The sequence below is a fragment of the Pavona decussata genome, unplaced genomic scaffold (genome assembly GCF_977016875.1).
Source record: "Pavona decussata unplaced genomic scaffold, jaPavDecu1.1 SCAFFOLD_77, whole genome shotgun sequence".
NCBI lineage: Eukaryota > Metazoa > Cnidaria > Anthozoa > Scleractinia > Agariciidae > Pavona > Pavona decussata.
This window is the reverse complement of record NW_028145495.1, coordinates 316,066-337,309: the sequence shown is the minus strand read 5'-3', so window position 1 is coordinate 337,309 and position 21,244 is coordinate 316,066. Positions and strand designations below refer to the sequence as shown.

The 21,244-nt window shown below is 39.1% G+C and overlaps 3 protein-coding genes across 12 annotated transcripts in view; 1 reads left to right on the top strand and 2 right to left on the bottom strand.

Moving 5' to 3' along the window:
• LOC146476379 (uncharacterized) overlaps window positions 1-21,244 on the top strand; it is a 131,743-nt gene that overhangs the window by 88,170 nt on the left and 22,329 nt on the right. For all 10 annotated transcript variants that reach the window (XM_085114576.1, XM_085114577.1, XM_085114578.1 and 7 more), the window contains 3 exons: window positions 6-83; window positions 18,134-18,201; window positions 18,618-18,711. In XM_085114576.1, coding sequence (XP_084970702.1) covers window positions 6-83; window positions 18,134-18,201; window positions 18,618-18,711 — 240 coding nt within the window. The remainder of the gene's footprint in view (window positions 1-5; window positions 84-18,133; window positions 18,202-18,617; window positions 18,712-21,244) is intronic.
• LOC146476382 (uncharacterized) lies at window positions 7,846-10,483 on the bottom strand. Its single transcript, XM_085114532.1, has 5 exons — window positions 10,444-10,483; window positions 10,225-10,371; window positions 9,154-9,871; window positions 8,713-8,940; window positions 7,846-8,457 (listed from the first exon to the last, which is right to left on the bottom strand). The coding sequence occupies exons 1-5, from the start codon at window positions 10,481-10,483 to the stop codon at window positions 8,157-8,159; spliced, it is 1,434 nt and encodes a 477-aa protein (XP_084970658.1). The 3' UTR covers window positions 7,846-8,156.
• On the bottom strand, window positions 12,829-17,259 carry LOC146476381 (uncharacterized). Its single transcript, XM_085114590.1, has 3 exons — window positions 17,163-17,259; window positions 14,294-14,458; window positions 12,829-14,201 (listed from the first exon to the last, which is right to left on the bottom strand). The coding sequence occupies exons 1-3, from the start codon at window positions 17,238-17,240 to the stop codon at window positions 13,881-13,883; spliced, it is 564 nt and encodes a 187-aa protein (XP_084970716.1). The 5' UTR covers window positions 17,241-17,259; the 3' UTR covers window positions 12,829-13,880.

The window sequence follows — 21,244 nt, the reverse complement described above, 5'->3', positions numbered from 1 at the left end:
CACAGGAAACTATACTGATTCCTTGACTGATGCGAAAGTTGCCTGTTCCTTAGAGCCATCTTATCTGAAAGCGATCTTCATAGGTACGAGTTACTTAATACAAAATCAATTATGTACAAGATATCTACAGTAAAATAATGAATTCACAATTGCTAAGAATACAAAGACGTTCAATATCACTTGTTTTATTGGGACGGAGATAACTTTACAGTAACATATTTCGAATTCGTTACACCGCTAAAATGTTAGATCCGTTTGAAAAAATATGTTTCGTAGTTTCCTAAGTAGATAAGGAAATGGTCAATCTCATTTAAAAGGTGCCACTTTAAAACCAATATTAAAGGGGAAGTATCATGGGGTTTTTGATATATTTTGTTAAAAATGATGAAATAAGACCTACAATCACCTGCCAAATAATTCTAGAACGACGAGAGGAACGAAATCAACTCAATTCTTGAAAGAAACAACTCGTGATTTGTTCTAGCACATTTTGGAAACAAAAATGCGAGAACTTGAAAAACATTAGCCTCATATTTTTCAAGTTTCAATCCAAACCGGCCTACTCTGTCTCTGGCCAGAGGCACTAATCGACAGTTTTATTGCACTGGGGTGATAATTTTTAACAAACTTGACAATTATTTCGTTGTTTCTGCTGACAGTCAAACATTTTTGGGTTTTTAAAATAACTGCAAATTTTTGTGATACTTCCCCTTTAATGTTGCACACAAATATTTTAGTGTTTTTATCTCAACTTTCACACTTTCCAATAATATGGGCCCGGTTGTTCAAAGCCCGATTAACCTAATCCCGGATTAAAGTGAACGTTGACTCAATAAAATAAGATTCTTCCAAAGATTTTTGTCTGTAAGTTGTGACTTACGACTTTTCTTTACCATTAACCAAAAATTAGTTTTTGAAAACATTTCTAACGAGCGAGATAACCTCGGTTAATTTCTAATCGGGGATTAGCGTTAATCGGATTTCTTCCAATGATGAATAAGGCCATCCCCTTTTGTCTCTATTTCCTGTCCCCGTGGGTTCAAAAGTTAGGGTCAGTGGTTCAGATTAAACAATTACAGTAGAACCCCGGTAATTCGAACTCGAACTAAGTCCAGTTTCCCTTGGATTTGACCTCACTTTTTTAAAAGTCACTTTTACTTGGATAACTCGAACTCGGATAGCTCCAATTCCTCGCTAACTCGAACTTAATTTTGTTTCCCTTGATCGAAATTTACCCCGATAACTCAAATTCTGGTTCTTGTAACTCACCACTGATGTCATCCTATTAGCTCTTCCTGTCATGTTATCGGTAAAAAACACTGGAATTGACACTTCTAAAGCAATTTCATCAGTTTTAATCAGTGCAACAGATCACGCATTTGACAGTCATTTCCGATCTTTTTAGTCAAACCACATGCACTGCCTGTTAAGCTGTCACATAGAAAACAAAAAACAGTGCTACAATGAATGAATACATGTATCCATTGGACCTTGAAACGCCTGTGAAAATACAGTCTACATGTATTTAAACTATTTTAGCTAACACGTTCTCTAGTAGCTGAGTCCAAGTCCATAATGTTCACATCTATTGACGTCCCAATTCTTTCTTTAAAATGTTGATAAAGTTTTTACATGGGAATTACAGTTTCTGATGAGAGTAAGTTTCATTTGCCCTGCGTTGTATATTGAAGTGCTGATAATCAATAAACTATATTAAATTATTTACATGAAAAGTCGAATTTTCGATCTACCACGATATCTCGAACCCCCGCTAACTCGAACAGTTTTTCGTCTCCCTTCAGAGTTCGAGTTACCAGGGTTCTACTGTAGTTAAAAAGAGGAGGAGTCTGAAACCAGAAGGCGCAGTAACCCAACCAAATGATCAACTGGAAACAAAAGTTGTCGTCACAAATACAAACTGATCAGTTCTTTTGGCCCGAGTTCGCCAAAAATAGCATCCATACTAAATACCATAGATTTCTCCTAGCGTAATAAAACGTGACGTTTGTCGGAAAACTCTGAAAGAAGCGACCCTCGGCCTGATTCTCTACCAAGGCAGAACGCTTGACTACACCAATGGAAGTCAAGTCTTATTATTAAAAGTTACCGTATTACTCAGTCACTGGATTTATTTCAAAATAGTTTTGGATATTGATGGTCAGGATGGCAATAGGTTAACTTGCAACGTTAACTTGCCTCTTGAATGAAACTCTACTGTGAAAAACGGAGAGGCCATGTCACTAAGAATGTGCCACTCGATCTTGGACTAAAACAAATTCCTTTATATTTCTACCACAAAAACTATTGTCCTTACTATTAAAATGCAGTTTGGATGATCTAAAAGATTTTTCTTTTCCCCGATACGCAAATTTTAATTGTGACAAAAATGTGCTAATTTTGAGACCTTAGCAAATGGTTTTCCAGCCACCGCTTAAAACTACTTCGCGTTACCAACACCTTTAAAATTTGACTTATTTGATAGTTTATTACATACGTTTGCCGCTACTGTATCATTTGAGACTTTCTCTGATCGTAATTAACATGAATTACGAATACTTAAGAAGACGATTGAATAATTGCAGCGAACTGGGCGAATTATTGACTTCGATTGGAGTAAGAGTTCTCAAATGTGACACCTAAGTCCGGCCTAAAACATTGTTCCATGCATATACTAAGAAACATATTCTATAATTATTAAATGAAATTTTCGGCACACTGTAAAGTAACCTTAAACAAGGACCCGCGCTATATAAGGAGCTTTGGACTGGGCGAGCAGTCAGTCATTTCATTCTAGACACGGAGCTGTCAATTAGTCTCCAGGTCGCGATACACACAAGTCTCTTACTTCTGCTTTTACTGCGTACAGTGCAAATAGGCCGTCATTCCGAAACTCTTATTTTCCGAATCTGAAATACTCACGCGTGGAAAGTGTTTGTAAAATGTTAGGTGGAGCTGACATTGCGAATAGAAAACGCCTACGGGTAAGTACATATCACTTTCTTTTGAATTCCTTTCGGTTACATCGATTCTCTCTGTATCGTTGTTAGCCTCTAGAGCTGTATTTCACCAGAGCTTTTGTTGCCTTTCTTTTCGTAGGTAACTCTCGAGATTGACGAGAGCAAAAAGGATGAAGTTATTCGTCTTCTTAAGCAATCAGAGGTGGCCTGTGAAGTTGTGTCCGTACCGCGCATCCAAAGTGGAAACGGTTAGTAGACTATACTGAGTTCGACCGTTTGATTTACAACGTATCCCTCCTTCGTAAACTCGTTTCCTCGATATCAGTGCAAACTCGATTACAGGAAAGACTTCGGCCAATGAGAAAAGCCGAAAAACTGTTTGAGTATAATTTGATATACCAGCACCGAGAACAATTTCGAAATTTTCGGTTTAGTTTCCCAAAGATATGGCATGACATGATATGATATGTCGTCGTTTCCGGCGGTCATAGATTAGTAGCACTGATATATACTGCATATGATCAAGTGAATAACTCTAGGAAATGCGAACTTTACCACTTCCCTTCATGTCAGTTATTTCTCCGTAACAATAACGGATGATCACAACAAGTTGTGTGCATGACTCATCGTAGTTAACCTTGTCAATTTATTATTCTAAAATATTTATTTTTTACAGCGAGAAAGCGTTTTGCCTTGCCTTGCGAGGACGAACCACTACGGCCATCACCTGTTCGTCTCTTTCCCAGAAGAAACGAAGAAGCCGTAGCTATCTGGGAGAATCAGTCCAGCAGAGCCGCGGCGCCGCAAGTTCACGAGTTGCCAACCGGTGACTTCTGTCTTCGCGCTCCGTGTATTACATCTTCCGATTTCAAACCCAACGGAAGATGTGATGCGCGCATAACAAACCACACAAGGAGGCGCAAAGACTACAAGTGGTACTGGACGACCTTGAAGGACAACAGGCTTTGGGACGACCCTACGTATCTGGAAAAACAACAACAACAACTGGGTTGCCTTATTGACGACGTGAGAGAGGTTATGCCACATTGCGTGATAAAGGACGTTCATGATAGGTGGCCTAACTCCCCTAACGTCCCCTACCAAGGGCATCGTCACTCGTGAAAAGCGAGATGATCAAACATGCTCTTTCTTGTGTGCGTGAGTTTCCTTATGGATAGACCTCACTATTCGCTTTCAGCCCAAGAAATCTACGTAGTTTAACAGTTAGGTTACATGTTGAACCATAGGTTTATTCAATACAGAGTCAACGACTTTTTGCAAGAGAACTTTTTTCTTGATACAAAGTTTAGCATGGCATCTAAAACTACAGGATTCTAATTTTACACTCTTCAGTCTTGAGTAAACGGACTGTCTCACAATGAATTATAAATCCTAGCAGTATCCAGGATATTTGTCCCATGAACCTAGTTTAATGGCCTTAGCTCCCACTAGTCTCCTGTAGCTCAGTGGTAGAGCATCCGAACTAGTAATCGGAAGGACTTAGGTTCGACTCCTGATAGGAGCACTCGAAGTATGCCTATGTCACTTTCTAGAATAATACATCATTCTCATTTATTTAGTGACGTTCCTGGAATTCTAGATGGTTGTAATTTTCGTTCAGCAGTGCCACTTGCTCCACTGTTAATTAGAGAAGTTCTGTGACCGTCTGCCTTAGCTGTTTTCATGACCGGGTAAAGAGATTTCTTGCTTCTTTTCTCGCTTCCTTTCTTCTTGCTTAAGTCTCGACCGTGTAGCGATGACTTGAGATGGCGGGCAATATGGATTCCTTTCGGCATTGTCGTGTACGCTTTTATTGGACAACCTCTGTCGAAACAGCTGTAAACACCAATGAAATACCAGGAGAGCTTACGCCTGAAAACATGATACCTTCACACACGAAAATAAAAAGTTATCTTAACACGTAAAAAAATCACCGTTGCTATGGTGACATAAAAAATCGTACTTTTCCAATGATTTGGTATTTCATTAATGTTTATATAATAAACAGAACAATACATAACCGCTTGGAGATACGAAATTTCTTTTTTCCTCTTGAAAAATATTTCACACGAGCGAGCGCATATTTTTCAACACTCGAAGAGAAATTTCGTATCTCCTCGTGGCCATGTGATATCCTCTATAAGTTCATTAGGTTATTTCACACCGTGAGCTGGGCTTCGTCCTTGGACCTAAATTTTCGCGATTTTCATCGGCCCGTGACCGCACCTAGGCCGCATTTTCAGAATCTTGCAATTTTCTTTTAAAATAAAATACCTTGAAACATTAAAATATGATTTCCGAAAATAGTTAATCCAAGGGTGTTTTCAGACGAAATATCAGAAATTCGACGTAGTAATAGGTGAAGTGCGGTTCTCGAATCTTAGAGGCAGCCGCTCTTAAAGAATCGATTTGTTTCTCTCGCCCCTAGTTGCCTTGCTCTTTTTCCCGCCGTTGGTCGCAAAAATTGACTTTGTATTTTGTTGTCTTCAACATTTCTTTTCCTTTTTCTTATTAAACGCCGTTGACAAGGCAACTTCCCGCCATACAATGCAGCATTCGCATTGGTTTTCCTGTGGTGCTGCGTACGAACGGTCGGAAAGAGGAAAGTGACGTCATAACCTTACGAAAATTTCTGGCATTGGGGGGTTACCAAGGAGGAGTTCAGGGCATTTCCATGATGCTTTGCACCCAACTATATTGTCAAAGGTCGTTGCCCACGTGATCTCGCATTTGAACATGGACAAGATGGATGCGGTGCGACTCGTACCGTGCTCTGAGCGTCCATTTAATGTTTCAAAACTGCTGTATCTCCATTGTATCGATCTCGAAACGAAAATGTTTACACCACTGTCTAGTTTTCCCTGCCTGGAAGTTCTTTGTGTGCTTAGGCACTTCAGTTTTCCGAGCGAATTGGCCGTTCGACGTCTCTGTTGCTTTCTATGGAGCGTGGAGTCCGAAGGCAAGCTTTCTGCTGCTCAAAGTCCTGTTCTTATGAACGTCAAATCGTCTTGTTATTTCATGGTAATTATATTTATTGTTTTCCTTTTACGATAGTATAACTTTTTTAAATCGTAGAACATACAGAAGCTTACATACAAGGAAGTTCTATTGAAGACGATGTGTGCACATAAAATTTCAATAAAACGATCGATAGTTCATTTTTTCGATCAATTCATGAAAAGAAAATTAAGTACTTATTTTTTTCTATACGTAGGAAACTAATGGAAGACAGATTTCTGTTATCGTGGATTTTGAAATTGTTAGTGTTTCAAGCCGTGTGTCAAAGCAGCCCAAACCAACATCGATGGAGGATCTTGAAAACTCAACCGAGGACGATTCTCTCGCCGATTGTTGTCCTTGGCTCGAGTTAACAAGATGTCAGTGTAATTATACTACCTTCCCCAAATTGGGAAAAGTTTTGGTCAATGGTGATACCCCTGTTGCTGGTTCTGTCGATGACTCTAACGAGTATTCTAGCGAAGACGAAGAACAAAATGACATGAATCAAGACAATGTCGAGGAAGCAAGTGAGGAAGAGGAGGAACATGAGGAATCTGTTCCTACGTTTACTGAATATGTTCCTCTACGTGGAAGCTCGTTTCATCAAGATTGCAAGAGCACCTTAAAAAAATGCAGGGAATTGTTGTGTGCTAAAGAACCAGTTGAACTTAGATTACTCCCTGAGCCAGACAATTTAAGAGACTGCAATGCTCTCATAATTCAATCCAAAGTTGGGTCTCAGTGGGACAGAATAGGTTATATCCCCAAAGAGAAACTTCCTAAACTTACTGCAGCCATAAGGAACAACGAGATAAAATATGTTAAATTTAGAAACATTAAATGCCAGTTCATCATGACAGACACTCCAACTTGGACTTATTGTGCATCGGTTATGGTTACCAAGACTGGGAAATGGCTTCCAAATGATGGGAACTATAAGTATAATGATCAATTGTAGTACGTTATAGTTTATTTTCATCTGCGGTTCTGTTCAGTTATAGATCACTGAAGACGTCAAAATGTGGTAACAACATCAGTGACCAACTTGTCTCCAGCTTGTTTGCTACTTTTTTGTTCTAACCACATTTTGACGTTATGTGATCTATAACAGAACAGACGCACAGCAAAATGGAATCTGTTAAATAGAATAAACAGCTGGCTATACGTAAACCTTGTGTTCGCAACCTTTACCAAGTAATGCATAGCTGAAAGGAAATGCTTAACAGAATTGCCCTTGATAAAGTCTGTACATCAATTTTGTTGCAGTTGTTGGTTGTCTAATTTGCAGCTTGGCTGCTCATTCTGTCACTTTCTCTGAGGCATTTGTTTTTCCATTTGTTGCCAAGTTTAATAATTTGTGAAAATTTTATTCACAGATGTGTACATTGTTCATTTCACTTCATTTTATTTCATTTTAAGAGATAATAAATTATTTATTTCTAGTATTTACATGTAACAGAAAGAAAAGGGGGGGGGGGGGGGGGGCGCCAGTTGAAAATCAATACATAGTAAACTTAATCAACTGTAATCAGCTTTTTAATAAGTACTGGAACCAGATTATGATTAAGTGTCTCAAAACTGTCATCAAGATAAAATGTACTGATTAGTGAGATCACTGACAGTTGTTTTGTAACACTGTAAATGATAACAAATTATTGAAAAGGGTCAATAGATGTCTCTCCAAATCTTCACATGTTAATGCATCAATTTCTTCCAGCTGCTACTAACCCAGTGTTCTAGATAACTTTCAAAATCAGAGAGTCAATGAAGAATTATGAGGGGTCAATAGCTCTGGTTCTCTCTAAATTTTCTTAAGTTTGCCATTCCTTTTGTCGGGTTAGGAAGCCAGGCTTCTCGGGTTTTTGACCTGAGACCCCTCTGCTAACCCCAACAAGGTTCTCAAGGAAACATCTAAAAAAAATTCATGAAATAAATAAATGTATTGATTGTATAAACATCGTGCTAAGTTTACCGTATTTTCTTGATTAAACGCCCCAGTGTTCAAATGAAACTTGGCTTTGTAGACGTGGTGTTCAGCAGTTTATTTGAAAGCGGTTGTTATTAGAAAGGGTTTTTATCCATTACATATACAGCCATAATACCTTGAGTAAAATGCTTAAGGGGGTTCAGTGTTTATAACTCCAACTTGGAGGCCTGGCGCTTATTTGGTACCTGGCATTTGATTGAGAAAATACGGTATTACAAAAGTGGGGGGAAACCGATATCGAAACGGTGAAATCGTTGCCTGGTCGACACCCTGTTTCTTGCTGGCAAGAAAGATCTTCCTGCAGCAAAAATCGAACTGTCTTCCCTGGTATTTCTGATGAGTCGGTGAAGACGAAATGGGTTTCTAGAGTCTGTTTCATCATCATTGTCACCACCGCTCTCATTACATCCTATAGGAGCTTCGTCAAATGATGGTAATAGGTCAGTTGAAAACCTCTCGTTCAGGGTGTGGCAGAAGAAAGGCAGTTCAGGGTTCATCCGTTTTGAGAACTCACTGAAAAGATCAAAGCAGGAACTGTTAAAACAACCTTACAAAACATAAAAACAATTTGGGTTGTCAAAGGGTGTCTAATGTTATGCTCTTGAAATCATTTTCTCAAAATCTACTACCCCTTTCTACTAGCTTAAAAGCCAGGATGGTTAAACTACCTGGCACACCAGTGACAAATAAAATGTTAATTGACCTGATAGGAAAATTCATAAGCATCAGGATTGTAATTTTACTTTTGATTACACTTTCAGAACTTACCGCACAATTTTCCTCCACCTCGTCTTAAATTCTTTTAGTGTGAAAACTGGGCCTAGCCAGCCATGGCACATGCTGTAGAAACATTCCAGGTCATCTGTTGATGAATGACGTGGATTTTCCTCAAAGCCAATCTCAGCATTTTGTCGACGGCGAAACTCCTGGCTTTCGATATTTGTGGTAACGTCAACAACAGTTTCTCTGGAAAACCCTCTGATGCCATTTATGGGTCTGTGCAAAAAAAGAAAAAAAAAGGGTAATTTCTGCGAAACTAAATGTGATTATAAAATATTTTACAATTACATAGCAATGAAATATGCTTTTTACCTATATCAAATAACAAACTAATAATTGGATGAGACACTAGGTCAACAAATAATGACTCAATCAACACTAAATATTATAACATTAAGACTATTGATAATGAAAATGACGTTTTAATACTTATTGATGTCCATGGTAGAGAGGTCATGGTCCCTGTGCCATGGAATCCATTCGTCCAGAATATAATTCAGCATGCGGTAGTTTTGCCGACAACGCTGGAGTTGGGAGATGCCACGACCATCTGAGGCCTCGTGCCACTGTGCAATAGTTTCCACATATTCAGCGTCGGGGAAGTAGTGTTTTTCTCTGAAAAACTTTGCCACATGGAAAGACAACAATTTCTCTGAATCTGGTACTGACTGTTTGCGAGTTCCTACCAAGGCAGCATGAGTTAAGCCAGTTTTTGGGTCACGCATGGCTTCATCAAACCGCTCATAGGTAAGATCTTGGTTACCCCCATCTCTGGTGTGCTTATCCATCCGTTTCAGTAGGTGGTTGTGGTCTGCTCGTTCATGGTGTGTTTCACCAGTAATTGGGTCAACCTCAGGAACGTACACATACTTTGAAAAGTCAACCCCACGTTCTTTCCAGTACCTCACATCAGCTCGGAATTGGTAAAATGTAACTACTGACCGTAATTTATCCAATAAACTTTCTGGTGTATCTCTTCTAAATGGATGAGGCGTGTGCCCTGCTGGAACCAGCCCACCCCGGATGTATGTTATAGCATCTTCAAGGCTCATTTTCTGGTTAGTTCTGGGGTCTGCAAGTTGCATTATAACTTCACTGGGTATTGCTGCATTTGGACGTGAAACAATGGGCTGACCAGCAGCATCAACTATAAAAGAAGATCAAGACAGTAAAAATGGAAATAAGTCTTTTCCTTTTCCACCATGAAGCTGACTAAATATTAAAATGATGTTTGGTGTTGCTATGTCAAAATAATTCTTTTTAAGTGGAATGTTTTTATAATATTACATTTATATAAATGCCACTCAGAGTTCATAATTTTTAAGACCTTCTTAAAAACCATGGCATAATATGTAATGTTTCCTTTGTACCTCCATGTAGAAAGTAAAACAATAATTATATTTTGCACTCTGAAAATATAACCAATAATGTCAAAGGTGAGCCTACTACTTTTTGAGCTAGTAAGCTTTTCTGTTCTTCTAAGATACAAAGAAACCATACCCCCATTCATTTCCAGCATTTGAAGAAGTGTCCTTCTACTCGTCTTTCCTACACTGTAACGTGCATAGTGTGCAAGCTGCCAAATGTGCAATGGACGCATTTCCCCAATTCGACGTAGCTGTTCAAATTCACCATCAGTACTTGCACCTGTTGAGCAAAGCAAATAATTTGGATAGGTTTACAAAAGCAGATGTAGATTTAACAGTTACACATACTTACTTCCTGAGTAGTAGCCTGTTATCCTCAGTGACTGCCACATACTAATCAAAATAGTTCTATAATTTGTTTATTTGTTATATAAATGAATATTCAGTGCTATTCCCTCCTGATAATTGCTATTATTCTTCTTGTTGAAGGAAAATTACTTTCCAACCACTCTGAGATCCTCGTTAACCATTGCTTCTTTGATCTTTTTTGTGAAATCCCTCACTTCCTGGTCTCTCATAGAACAATATGGGACATACTGGATAGGAATAGTATATGGCTTCCAGTTGCGACGTTCATCAGCAATCATGAATACCAGGACATGCGTAGCACAAAGACGTTTCTTCTTGAACAAATTCCGAAGGTATTGCAGATAGGCATCACATTCTTTCTTGACACTATGCAAAATGGGTCCCACTGGTCTTTCTTGTATTGGGTGTAGATTCCCAAGGGATACCTCAAAATTCTGATAAAATACAGTAGCTTGTTCAAGGAGGGTCTTGTATTCAAAAATGTCCCAGTTTAATGATTTAAGAGTCTCCAAAGGAGTGCTGGGGCTGTTTATCTTAAGCTGTAAGGTCTCTACAGCACCTTGCAAGCCCTGGGCAAGAAATTGGCGATCAGTTTCAAGTTTGTCTAATTCTGCTGTCAAGGATGACAATGGCTTTTGAACTCTTCCATTTACTACCCACAGAACAACGTTGATCGTAGGTAAGTCTGAGTGCCTCTAACTTTCCATCTTGCATATCAACATCACCATTCCATTCCTGACATATGGACTCTAGTAAGGCTGGCTTTATGTCCGTACCATCTGCTTTGACCCAAAACATCCCTTCAGGGTTACACCTCCTTAGTTCTTTAATTGCTGTTGTCTGCATTTGAAAAAAGAAAGGCAAGTGATAGTTGGTAATAAACTAAACTGCTAAATAAATTATGGATCTGAATAAGTAACCATGTAAATAAAAATTATTACATTTATTAAATGGTATTTCAAGGAATAATCATGATTCGATAATTCTTTTAAGGACGTATTATGCACAATTGTTGTTCCACAAATACCCTTCACTTAATTAATTCTTTAAAACCGGAGCAGAAAATTGACAGAATGTTAACAAAAACAAAAACTTGATCCCTTGAGAAAACTTTACCTGGATTTCAGGTTTGGTGTTAAATGATGTCTTCTGAGCATTCTTGTTTTTAGTCTGCGTGCTCACACAAGGAATGTTAACTCTGGCCTACATGGTAATATAAAAGAGAAGAGCAAAAACTCATGCATAATTATAATCAAATCACCCAGAAGTGGAAAATTCCATTCCCAGGTTCCAACAATGAAAATCAAGTGAATGTTGAAAGTATAAGTGATGAAATAATATTATTATGAGCTGCATATGAACTGCACAGTATAATAACCAAAGTGAGCCGAACCGAAGTAAGCCCTCTCGATGAGTTTTTTATTTCTCTTAGGGCAAACTTCGACAATAAAATATGTTTAAAGAAATAAAAAAAAAATAACCATATGAATGACCGTTTAGTAATTAATAACAAACATGAGCATTTCAAATAACAATCACCTGGTAAGTACAGTCGGATTACAAATACATGGTAAGTTCATGCTGACTGTGCTTACTAGCCAGTGATATTAAGACTGTCAATTTCTAGGACAACACCTCCTATACTTTACAATCAGGGGACATTAAAAAGTCACGACTCTTTGAAAAGAGTAATCAGCCATGATGTTGTAGCCTGACCTATTCACACTAAATTAACATAATGAGAGCCAACACTTACACTGCTTTGTAACATAGTTTTCTCTAACTACTGTACAGCAGCTGCACAAGCAAAGTTAGCATAATCATTAATTCTCTTGGTGTTTACCTTTCTAGGATCCCCAACATCTTGTCTATCACATCCACTCCACATTGGTCCTCGAAAAAGCCGTTTAAATTAACCACTCCCAAATTCAGCATCCATAGTTTCCTGCCACATCTTGAAGTCAAGTGGCTCACTTATCTGAGACAAAAATCTAAGATAAGCAAGATGGTTTGACAAAAATGAAAACCGTTGCTGCTGTAGGCTATTTGAGCCAAATCTCGAAAATAGTTCTACCTCGGTTAAAAATTTTGAAACGTGCTCTTGTTAACAATTGAATAGGTATGAGCTTTCGACAACCATTCTGTTGTCTCCCACAGGTCAGGATATTATCCGTTGAAGACAACAGGACGGTTGTCGAAAGCTCATACCTTGAAAAAATTGAAACAAAAATAAAATTGAAAAGGTATGAGCTTTCGACAACCGTCCTGTTGTCTTCAGTGGATCCGTATATTATCCGTTGGACGATTGTCGAAAGTTCTTACCTTTTCAATTTTTAACCAGAGAACGTTTGAAATTTTTTTTTACCATCATGAATCCTGGTTACGGCTCTTCAATATTCTTAAGTTCTATCTTCTTGTAATACATAAACCAGGTTTACAGATGACAGGACTAGACCAGAACAATTATTCCCAAAGAGAACTCCAGTAAGATTATAGCTAAAAACAACCAAACTGACCTACCTGGGAAACGTGTGTGCCACTGAAAAACTCAATGCTATACTGAATTAAGCCAAATGGCATTTTGTTGAAATCCAGGCTGGATTTGCCTTCCTCATTGTTCAAGCATCTAGACCACTTGTACACAAGATTGGGCTTTCCCTTTTCTTGTAACTGTAACATTGCCTTCATCGATAAACTGGCATAGTCCCCTGGATTGGAATCGATGCCAAGATCAGTGGCGCGCTGTAGATACAGATGATCCAGTAGAAGATCCTTCTTTGTGCAACACAATTCTTTGAAGAGATCTTGTATTATGCTCCGCAGATGTTTTAACAGAGGAGATTTAGTTCCAGCTTAACAAGTAAACCCTTCTGGTCGGTGATCTTGTGGAATGCCTTGGCTATCACAACCTCAAGCTGAGACTGCCCAAGATGGTCAACAGAAGTCAGTACGTGATCAGAAATGCCATCTGGCTGGGGTTCTACATTTTCAGCGGCTTCACCAAGATAGCTTTCAACAGAAAGACCATACTCTCCTTCAGCATCATCTACGGTGTTACATTTGCCTTTCAAAAAGACAACAACCCGCTGACGAACAGATGACCCTAAAATAAAATGGGAAAAGGCTTACTCACAGAACTGCATATGCATACAAAACAGATTTCCATAAAGCAATTGTGTGCTTGGTTTCTTGATAATAACAAGGAACACTGTCTAGCTACAAGGTCTAGCTGCATTCATATTACAAGAGAATGAGTAATTAAATAAAATTAACAATAACATCAACAATATTATGATTTATAAATGCTAAAATATAATTTACAAGCAAACCACAAGTGAGAGTTGATAAGCATTAAAAATGTGTAAACCTGGGGCCACCTGAGGTGAAAAATGTAATTTATTCTTCACAGAATATTCAGAATTAACTTACTATTTTACAAGTGACCGAGTATAAAACTGAACAACACTTATTACCTTCTCGAGGATAGCTGGTACCACCTACCTCCTGAATGTACTTTGAGGCGTTCTCCCAGTAACTTGACTTCGAATTCAGAGAAGGCCACTCGCTTGTTGTAGGCTGCAAATCCCTGTGTAGGGCCACAAACTGCACCAGGGCAACATCTTCCTTTCTTTGCCAAACGATTCTCGTTTTCTTGGAGACAAATAGCTGTTTCGGTGACTTTGGTGACTTCCTTAGTCCCCGCAATCTTGTAAGGATTGAAGGAGATTTTTTCCGAGTTACCTAATGAATTAGATGCACAGAAAATAAACATAAGCTTAAGCTTAAACTCGGTATTTTAAAAGGAAGACATCCAAATGTTATCCTACATGTACCTCTGCCAATGGAGTCCGGTTAGTCTGATCGATCCCATCAGAAAAGAGGCTTTTTCTGGAAGTTCCACGAACTGGCGTGGACCGTTTTTTATCGGGCTTATTTGGTGTTGTCCCGGTTTCGACGTGAGCTCTCTTGCTAGAACTACATGTGCAATATTTGTCCATCTGAAAAAAAGAGCACAAACATCTCAAATCAATAAGCTTACCATTAAGCTTGTAAAATGTCAAAAGCAACTCAAAGATCACCAAGCTGACGACTGCAATGCAAAAATAATGTTCTGACCCATAGGAAAGACGAAAGAAAAGCGAAAAGCTGCGAACAGATGTGATGGCACTTACGAAAACAAGCAACCAAAACATCGCGCTCGTGTGACAAGACTCGCCAAAAGTAACTGTTGGCGCCATTTTTTTTATGCATTTTAAAATGATATTTAATTTTAAAAAATGTGAGTACATTAGAATACATTTCGAATAATATTGTTCTTCTATTCCTTGAGGGCAGATTTAACGCTTCGATGAGCTAATGTATTCTATAAATTATCATTAAAACGGATCCGTATCAAGAAATGGTCTATTGTTCCGGCTCAACTTTGGTCATTGTGCCGTTAGACAATAGTCTTTTTGTCCTTGGTAGCGCTGAGGGACTTTGGTCGAAGCTAAGCGGAAAAGCTCACGACTGTTCGGGAAATTGTCGGCGTGACAATTTAGCTGTATTGGGGTAGTGGGCAGAGTAAATTTGCACTCGACAGGTCAATTGTCACTGGTGTACCCCAAGGAGGATTGACCACCGGTGCGCGCATACGCGCATCAGACTGATTAGAAAGTCGAGAGTTGAACAACAACAACAAAAAAAAAGTCCGCATGAGTCTCATTCAGATTCGACCACCTCTCTCTTAATAAAATGCCCGGTATAACTCGAAGCACTAAAACATTTATATTTTATTGCGCGTAATCGAAAGCTAAGTAGCGATCGGGGGAACAATGCCCGGTGTATGACTTTGAGGCGCTCAGCTGTGCTTAGGGTCTGTGTATAAATCATCGAATTGGAATTTGAACATTTCTCCTTCTTAAAACAAGCCTTATGCTAGCTTTGAACATTCTGATCAAGAATTTTTCCTTGTTTTCAGCGAAGCGCTTACAGTATGATGAGCTTGCAGTCGCTACGAAAAAAATTACAGGTCTTGCGCCTGTTAATCTCTCTCCGAAAAACTGTCATAGTTCTAACAGTCTACGTAAAGATATTCTGTTCAAAAATTTTTTTTTTCTAGTTTTCGCCGAGCGTGCTGATTATGACTTTTCAGTTTGTTTTCAGTCGAGCGCGCGGCGTTTCATAAAGGAAGTGTGATTTTTCTTCTTTCAATCAAGCGCGCGGCACGCAACTAAGGTGTGACTTTTTTTGTCATTAATTGTAGAGTAAGTCGAATAACAGGTCTTGCTCGCAGGTAAATAGGTATCCAATAGCTTTTAAAGTCTTAAACCGAATCCTAACAGTCATTTTAAAAGAAATGGTGTTTAATTTTTTTTTCAAGTTTTCACAGTGCGCACACACTTACGCAAGTTGCATGTCTGACACGGTAGTAAACATAAATAAACTTTCACAATAGAATACCGCATGCTTAGCCAATAAGCAATTGTATTTCAAAGCATATTATTATGTGCAAGGAGTGCTTGTATTATTTCAGTTTGATTAACAGTCACTGGAAAAAAAGACTGTTCAGAACATTTTTTTTAGATTTCGCAAAGCCTACACAACTTTGTAGATATCAATCGAGCGCGCGGCACGCAACGAAGGTGTGACTTTTTTTTTCCATGAATAGAATATGCCGAATACTAAAGGTCCTGCTCGTGAGTAAATCGGTCTGTGACGGCTCTCAAAGTTTTAAACCGAATTCTTACAGTCATTGGAAAAGAAACTGACTGTTCAGAACATCATTTTTAGTTTTCGTAGAGCCCACGCAGTTTTGTAGATACCAAATCAATCAAACGCGCAGCACTCAACGAAGGTGTGATTTTTTTCCCATAAATAGAATAATAGGTCTTGCAAGTGAATAATTCTCTTTCCAAAGTTTTTCATAGTTCTATTGTTAAAAATTTTACTCTAGTTTTCGCAGAACGCGCGCAACGCTCGAGTAAAACTAAAATGGGCATTCAGCAAATGATTTCACAATTGGATTTAACAATAGCTATTACAAAGTCACTAAATTTTTTTCTTCTGCACACTAAACGCGGTACTAAATCTGATTTATGTAGCGCGACATTTGAATGAGCCAGAGCGGCGGAGTGATGATTGAAATACCCGCTGAGCGTAAAGCTAAAATATTAGCGCCCCCAATAACATAGCGCCTCCAATTTTCGTGGGATATTGTCCGCTCCCGAATGCTTTTTCGCCGGACTAAATGTTCGCACTGGGGAAAGAGGCGCCAGGTTCGCAGCGCTTCCAAGCATTAATCGCTGGCCAAATGCATGCTTTCACCTCCAGTGCACTTGCCACGCGTAGTGCGCCTCTAGATAAAGCGGTTGAATAGTTCTTTTGCCAGCAAACACTGGCAATGTCATACTCGGTAACCTACACGGCAGCTTTTACTTTTGAGTACAACCCTCGCCCTACCAGCCATCCCACAGTAACTATTTGCATCGAAATAATTATACCGGTACCACCTCCCCCGGGGAGAATTTGTCTTCCGATCGTTCAAATTTCCCGCTCGTATGGTAATCGGAAAATTTTGAAAAATCGCGCGATTCTTTAGAAGCTGTTGCCGCCATTGTTCCCGTCATTGTTCCTAAAGGCCATATAAGGTCAATTTTAGTTCGTATAACAAAGCCTATTGTTGTCAAAGTTGATCCGCTTTTCTTGATACGCGAAACATACCTTTGTCGAACGTACATCGGTACACAATGGACTCGTCACGCCATAATGCCCACAAAGAAAACCTTGGGAAAAGCACATAACACACCAAATCAATTCAAAATTCTACACCAGTTGGTTCTTATAATGACAAAGCACAGATAAGACGAAAAAAACTTACCGATATCATTCTTGGAGAAGGAAAAAAATCCAAGTGAAATCCAGTAATTTTAGGCGCAAAACACAACGACGGCGAAGATGAAACGAGCGATTTTTTACGCTAAGCATCATGGGAATGCCCTGCAATCCTCCTTGGCGGGTTACCAAATTTTCTTACCCGCGCGGATCCGTGCGCGCGCCCTCATCACGCCGAGCTCCGCTATTAAAATGAGCGTAAATGTTTCCGTGTATCAACTACGGTGATCAAATTTATCGTGTTTTGGTGATGGAAATTCACATCAATTTTATGACCAGTTGAAAAAAGGAGGTATTGGTGTTGCATGATATGGTCTCAAAATGAGCACATGTTAGTCGCTTACTGACAATAACAATTGAAATGTGCGAGTCGGGGAAAAATAAACTTCTGGATCATTCAAATTGCATTTTAATAGTAAGGATAGATAGCAGTTTTTGTGGTAGAAAAATATAGCAAATTTGTTTTTGAAGTCCTCACTGACATGGCCTTATAAAGTTGCTCTATGTGCAAGAATTCAGTAAAAATATTCCCGTTGGTTTTATCACAGCATTTTCCTTTTGAGGAAGGGTGCTTTCTGTCAATTTTGGAATGTTTTTGTGCAAACACCATCAACATCCCCGAGATCCTTTTTGAACGTACTGATAGTAAATAAACACTGCTCATTGCAGAGTGACAAGGAACGATTGTTTGGGTACGTAACATTGAACAAAGGTTCTCACTCATGTAATTCTTCAATGAGCTTTTAGCCTTCTTAAATAAGCCAAGAATTATGACGAACTTAAATTTTTCTTTTTATTAGGAGCAAGTGCATGTGCTCAGCTGAATCAGTTTGAGGAAGCCATCACGTGGTGTGAAAAGGGATTAGCAGTATCCTTTACTACAGATACTTCAATGGAAAATATTTGTCATTTTCACACTTTACGATAGTCTTTCGTTCTTGCTTATGTGTGCGTACCTTCTTGCTCAAAAAAGAAATCCATTTTGGCTCGTGTAAACGAAGAGTGCCGTGCCAAAGTAGGTTGGGCACGGTGCCGAAATTTGGGGTGCCCTGCCGATCTTTTCGCTGGTGTAAATGGGGTCCAAGTGTCATTGCAAAAAATAAATTATTTAGACTTCATGATAATTCAGTCCAATTTTGTTGTTGAATTTAAATTCCCCATGAATAAAATAAATATACAAAGTGAAAGAATCATAAAAGAATAACAGGCAAAAAATGTTTGAAGAATAAGTAAGCTTTTTGCTACTTTTCCAACATGCGTGTTATAAATCTTGACTAATGTAAGATTGACAAGAATAACCAGAAATTGGTGGAACTAAGGAGGAAGTCCGTCAATGAATACAACAAGCTGCGAGATACAAACGGAGGCGAAGATGCAGGTGAATATAATGTCTTATAAGCTATTATCGAAACACGGGACATTGATAGAGACACATTGGAATGTCAGGAAGGTTGTGAATTTTTCTAAAGACGCGTGCATCAAACTAGAAAGAGTTACGAAAATTCAGCCGGATTCCATGCAGTGCAGTTTCTTTTGGCTTTATGGTGGTCTTGAATACCGAGTACGCGAAATACTAGGGACGCGAACGACTTCGTACATGCTAAAAGACTTTCCAGAAAGAAATCTCTGCTAGCAGGGTAGGTCTTAAGAGTAAATGTCTGTAAAAACAAAAGAAATCCCGGACACAACTCAAGATTCGAATTCGCTCATACTTTGTACATTGATAGGCCTTAGTACCACACGTTTGAAAAGGGCATCCATTTAACCAAATAACGACTCGTTTACGAGAAACGAATTTTAAATGATCGACAGCATTTTTGGTCAACAAAACCTCAAATAATGTCAACATTCATTACGCTACTAAATCAGGCAATCGTAACCTTTGAATCGCTTACACGTAAATCCTATTCATTAAATGCTTTCTCAGTTCTCTGACTTGTAACATAGCTGACCAACTCTTCTAATAAATATTCTACGATTTTTTTTAAAAAAGGGAACCAACGGCTTCTCTTAAAGGCTTCGTTAGGACCTCCAACAAAATAGCAATGAATACCCGTGGTACGCAAAGAATCTCACCGAAAAACCTCCTGGGGGTACAACTTATGATAGTTTTCAGTTTCTACCGCTTCAATTTCTTGGGATCTTTCGTACTTTAAGAAAAAAACTGAGCACATTTTCACTATCCGCCATTTTGAAATGAACAACAAGCACACTTGAATTGTTTTAACTTTCATTGTTTTATTGAAATAAGCCACTAGAAACATCTATTTGTACCAAGCATCAACTTTAAACCCCTTTCTGTTCTTTTTGTGAATTGAAATCATAACCTAAGAGTAGCAAACAGCGTGCAAAGTTTCTACATTTTTTCCGTGACTCACCTCATTCCTGTCACTGACCTCAAACGATTGATTGATTTCTTGGCCGTTGTTTTCTTAGTTCTCTCTTCAATCTGGCGAAAACTATCAAGTGATCATGATTCAGATTTGATCCACAAAAAGGGCAAAGAGAAGAAAAAGACAAATTGCGTTTGGTCCGATCAGGGGCGGATCCAGGGGGGGGGGTGGATTGGGTGGCTAGCCACCCCCCTCTTTAGGGTCGTTTAAGGTTAAAGTATAAAAGGGATCCAAAGTATCACAACTGACTCGACGAACGCTTTTACTCGAATGATGAAGAATGGAGCTGGGACACACCTACACTAAAACAATGGACTGAGGCACACCATGACAACTTCTCACATATTTGAGCTTGTTTTGCGCAAAGGAACTTTTGGAACCAATGCGACCATTCGTTGCTGCTCTACAAGGCCACCTAGTTGAAGTATACTGGAAATGAAATCGAAAGTCGTCGTTCGAACGTTTGTACGAAAAGATATTTTAAACTCTTTCAGAACTAGTGGGCCTACAGAACAACGTCCTCGTATTTGCAGTAGATATCGGAATCGGGATAACATTCAGTGGTACAGTACTGGAACTGAACAGTGGCAATACCTTTACTGGACATAATTATCTGAGAACTGAAATCTCGCTTCAGCAAACAAAAAAAGGTCCATTAAATTGGTAAAGTACTGCAACAGAAGTGAGATCACGTACTGCGGCAACTTCCGCCAACCTTTCAAAGTGACCTGTTTCGCTGGACCAATTACTGATGGAAGCGTCAAGCAGTGTCAGACGAAGTTTCAATAACCTGGCTTATAGAGACACATTCTAATAACATGTTCTTTCCTAATATCCGAGAACTTTTAACGATCCTTGCGGTGCTACAGATGGAAAGCACGGAGGCTGAAAGATCACTTCACGCATGGCTAACAGAGGCGGCGGAGCGTTTTGAAACATGGGGGGTGGGGGAGCTCATCGTACACAAAGTCAAGCACATACCTCTAGTCTTCTCGTATTTTCCAAAATGTCTTCTGCGATGTTCGTTTACACGAACAAACTTCTTTGCAATGTCTACAATGTCCAATGTGTCCGTAATAGACTTATGACAATGCAAGAGGAGGCAGTTGTTTAGACGATTCTGAAGCATGGTGCTTCTAAGGCCCCATTGCGTCAATGGAAAACTGGCTGTCTCAGAGTAGTAATAGAATAAAGGCAGTAGTTGATTGGCTTCTCGAAATCGGGATGGAGCTGTTCAAAGAGTCCTGCATGGAAAATAATATTTCGCCAAGCGCGACCATTGTGAAACGATTTGTGAAAATATCACTAACCGGAATATTTTGCCAAACCAATTTTCTGTCGCGTTACCGATATTTTCGGGACGGAAACGTGGGGGGGGGGGGGAAGGGGGGGGGGGTTTGGACTGCACAGGTACATAGTTATAGACATTATGGAGTTCAATACATTTTGGACTCGTACTGCCGTCTTGAGGTAAATTGAAGAGGTAAAGTAATGACGGAAGGCTATGTGACATTCTAT